This window comes from Bactrocera latifrons, unplaced genomic scaffold, assembly GCF_001853355.1.
Source record: "Bactrocera latifrons isolate USDA-ARS-PBARC rearing strain unplaced genomic scaffold, ASM185335v1 scaffold_904, whole genome shotgun sequence".
Classification (NCBI taxonomy): Eukaryota; Metazoa; Arthropoda; class Insecta; order Diptera; family Tephritidae; genus Bactrocera; species Bactrocera latifrons.
The window spans coordinates 2,012-6,251 of NW_017537606.1; the positions used below are offsets into that span (position 1 = coordinate 2,012).

The 4,240-nt window shown below is 32.1% G+C and overlaps 1 protein-coding gene across 1 annotated transcript; it reads left to right on the forward strand.

The window, feature by feature from the left end:
• The first annotated feature begins 3 nt into the window (after positions 1 to 3).
• LOC108977521 lies at positions 4 to 1,168 on the forward strand. Its single transcript, XM_018947234.1, has 4 exons — positions 4 to 113; positions 175 to 425; positions 478 to 542; positions 613 to 1,168. The coding sequence occupies exons 1-4, from the start codon at positions 4 to 6 to the stop codon at positions 1,129 to 1,131; spliced, it is 945 nt and encodes a 314-aa protein (XP_018802779.1). The 3' UTR covers positions 1,132 to 1,168.
• The last annotated feature ends 3,072 nt before the right edge of the window (positions 1,169 to 4,240 follow it).

A 4,240-nucleotide genomic window follows, 5' to 3' on the forward strand; every position in this document is an offset into this window, starting at 1 on the left:
CGAATGACGCCACAAGTATATGGACTTTTGCTTACTCTTGTTGAGCCCTTTTTAAAAAAGAATTCGTTGAGGGAGCCTGTGCATCCGGAATGTCGATTAGCTTTGATATTACAGTAAGTTTGTTCATTTTAATAAATTTTTATTATGTCTTATTCTTTTTTCTTTTTCTTAAAGATATTTATCACAAGGAACTTCGTTTCAATCGTTGGCATGGTCATTTCAACTGGGGAAGGAAACGGTTAGGGGTATTATTCTAGAGATAGCTGAAGTCCTTTGGACGAAGTTAGGCGCTGTTTATGTATCTGAGCCTAATGAAGAGGATTTCAAGCAAATTTCTCAAGATTTCTGGGAACTGTGGAATATGCCCAACTGTGTTGGATCTATTGATGGGAAGCATATCTCTATTCGATGCCCACCTAAAAGCGGTAGTAAATTTTTCTACTCCAAAAAATTTTTTTTCTAATGTGTTGTTAGCAGCATGTGATGCACGATACCGGTTTACTTACATAGATATTGGTGCATGTGGAAGTCAAGTGATGGTGGTAAGGACTTTTATATTTGTGTATTCGTTTTTTTTTTTTTAAATTAATATTATTGTTTCTCATTTTTCAGGTGAGTCGATTGGGAAAGAGGTTGCTAAATCACAAACTTCCCATCCCTCCACCGAAAGACTTACCAAATACGCAACTAAAAACTCCATACTTCTTCGTTGGCGAAGCTGCCTTTCCTTTAGAGATAAATTTAATGCGCCCATACCCTGGGGGAATACTACCAAATGAAAAAGAGTTTTTTAATAAAAAGTTATCAAGAGTTCGTCGCACAATTGAAAATTCTTTTGGAATACTAGTAGCGCGTTGGCGAGTTTTACTAACAACATTACATTTATTTCCGGAAAATGCAGAAAAAATTGTTTTGGCGTGCGTTGCCTTACATAATTTTATTATGTTTAATAATGAAAATTCATCTTCGTATATTGCTAGGAACTATGCTGATTGGGAGGACTTTAATGGTGAATTTCATGACGGTTTATGGCGCAGAGAAGTTGAAAGTAATATCCTATCGATTATGCAATCTTCCAATTTGCATCATTACGGTGGAAGACTTATGCAGTTTTTTTTAAACACTTTTTAACACTTTTTAAAACATATTTTAAATTTATATATCTAACATCATTTCGAACTTGTTTATTTCTTTTTTAATAAAACTAAATGGGATTTCATATATTTCATTCGATTGTTTTTTATTAAAAATTCAAACTAAAATAATTCAGGTAGTTCAGGTACAGTAATTTGAAGCATTTTATGCATCTTTGTTATAATAAATATAAATATATATACTAAAACTACAACTAAAAAAATCAATGCTTCAAGCGTTTAAAAAAAAAATGAAAATAAAATAAGGAAATTAGGTTGAATTCTTGTCGTTTTCAATTTCATGTCTGCCTATTTTCTCGACGTAATCGATATAACTCCAATATCATTTTCTCTTGGAAACCGTCTTTAACTGATACTGACAGGTCTTTCATCAGACACAAAACCGTCGTCATAAAGGCTTCGTTAGTTTCACATCTTTCAGCCGGCGCCGTCATTTGCTTTTCTAAATTTTCCATTGTTGCGCCGAATTTTTGGTAGAGACTTTCTAGGCAGAGACTTTTTTTGGAGGTGGCGATGAAATTTCCTTACAACTATCACTCATCGATGACTCCAAGACCGAGTCTGTATTTGCTTCTGCATTATCCCGAGTTATATTTAAAAAAATTAAAATTTATACAAAATACCTACCAAAGCGGTGTGACGGAGTCTTTCAAAAACATCATAGGTTTTAAAAAACGCCATTCATCTAAGTAGCTCATTCCGCTCCTGATGGCGCTTCTAATCTTTTTATCTTCTTGCAGAAGCGCTCCCGGAGTAGCTTCCATCTATGTCTGCATTCTTGATCTTTTAATTGAAACAAACATACAAAGTATATAATGCAAAAATATATATTCCTATAACAGTGTTAATACCTACCACTTTTACCGCATATTTCTTCAATTGCTTTCCATTGCCTTTTCTTTGTTTGTACGATGGAAATAAAAAGCATCTCGTTTGTCGTACAAACATTTCTTTTTTTTTTTTCAATATTATCTATTAAATTCTGGATAAGGCATTCGTCGTCCTCCATATGATTTTACTTGTTGACAAAAAACTCTTCGTCCTTTTCATTTTCAAATTCAAAATGATGTATCAGTTGACAAAAAGCGAAAACAGACGTACGGAAAATGCAACCAGTTTTCCTTAAGCAAATGACATTTGAAAAAACTGAACGAAACTTGATGTAAAGTACATTATAGTTGCAACATACAATTTGTGTGTATTCGGACAGTTGCTTACGCTGGCTTAAGCTAGCTTATGCACATTATAGTTAGGCCTTTAAGTATGGACTGTAAAACGGCATTAAGAAGTAAAAAATTCTTCCTCACAACAACTTTATAAAATTATACTATATAATATGCATAATTTTTATTCCCACTTACAATCAAATTCATTTATTTCTTATCATTTTTGAATGATAACAGTTTTTATAATTATTTTCCCACATATTTAAAGGAAGATCTCGAAATCAAATTTTTTAAAATTAAGTACAATTGGCTCTACTTTAGTAGCAGTAATAGAAACTCCTTATTTAAGGAAACTCCTTAAATAAAGTTAAAATTTTTCATTATACAATATAAACTGCTATGAGAGATGACGAGTTATAAAAAAGGTCAACGGTTTAGTCTAAAAGAACGAAAAAAATTTCTCCTCTTTTCGTAGTCAAACTGTGTGTTTTTCGAAATTGAGAATATTAATATTTAATATGTAAATTAGTAAAAAATTAAAAATCTAGCTTTTTGTAGACAGCCATTCAAGGTTTGGTACCTGATGAATTCTAAGTGTTCTATATCGGGTTTTTGATAGATATTTGCAAAACCGTTACCATATTCCGCTTTCAGTGTGCAAAACTAAGGCAACAAATTAATATTTTGTACAATAACCTTTAGCTTTTATAACATATCTACGGGACATTGATGCTATTAATTTGTCGATTGTGGTTTGCGGAATATTTCTACATGCCAATTTTTTTAACTGTTATGAAGTTATTTGTGGTTGCGGAAGCGTGTACCCGAAACAATCTGAACAGCTCAATCGCTGGACTGGAACGCAATCGAAAACCTGAAATGCATGTTTCCCTAAGAAAATTTTTTATCTTTATCTTATTTTTTTTTTTTTTTAAGACCAACACCTCTTCTGGAAAAATAAGTGCAAACCATATTTTAAACTTGTCTTACAATTCCATGGATCGAGAAGTTTACCTTTATGACTTCGAACTGTACAGTGTACACGTTCCGGCAGAATTATCGGATACTTTTGTGAAAACCCTATATGATTATTTATGCGGTTGCACCTTTTTCATATGTTTTTTCACTGCTTCATAACATATTTATATCGTTTTCAATTAGTCGTCTTCGCACTATACTTGCATCAACGTTCAAAATGAGAGTATTTACAACCTCGTTCGATGTGGCTAACAATTTTTTTTTTTTGGTTGAAAATTCTACACAACTGCATATCACAGAGTTAGTTTTCTCTGTTAAGTTTTTCAATAAGTTTGCAAAGTATAGATCTGTTAATTTTATAATTTTTACTAATTTTGTTTTGTGATTCTCTATTATCAAAATCTCTTATTATGCACTTTTTAAAACTATCACAAATATAAGCCAACATACAGTTATGTAAACCATTTCCGTGCTCAACTTTATCTAGCTGAAAATAGCAATTGAAAGTATTTGAGCATTTTGCCTCTTTTGTTTTGCTTTTTGTTTGTATTTGATTACAACAGAATGTTCATATAAGGTATTTCAACTTCATAATTTTATTTTCCAAAAGAAGAAAATAATAAGAAGTACTAAATGAATTTATTATTTTCCGTGGTTCTTAAATTTTATTAAAATACTGGAAAACCGTGGCCTCAAAAATTCTGAATTGCGGTCAGTTCTTCATACAAACTGAGGTTATGTGTCGCCGGTATTTCAGAACATTAGTAGTCTTACATACTTCTAATTTTTCCGTAACATCTCTTCTAAAGCTTAACTCAGTGTTAACAAGTAAGGAAGGGCTAAGTTCGGGTGTCACCGAACATTTTATACTCTCGCATGATAAAGTGATAATCGAGAATTCAGGCGTGGTTGTGAACCGATTTCACCCATATTTGGTACATG

Bases quoted from the DNA above. Each gene is read 5' to 3' on its own strand.
- LOC108977521 (XM_018947234.1), top strand. From the start codon at position 4: ATGACGCCACAAGTATATGGACTTTTGCTTACTCTTGTTGAGCCCTTT. The intron at 114-174 runs GTAAGTTTGTTC...TTTTTCTTAAAG, and splicing joins CGATTAGCTTTGATATTACA to ATATTTATCACAAGGAACTT. The intron at 543-612 runs GTAAGGACTTTT...CTCATTTTTCAG, and splicing joins GTGGAAGTCAAGTGATGGTG to GTGAGTCGATTGGGAAAGAG.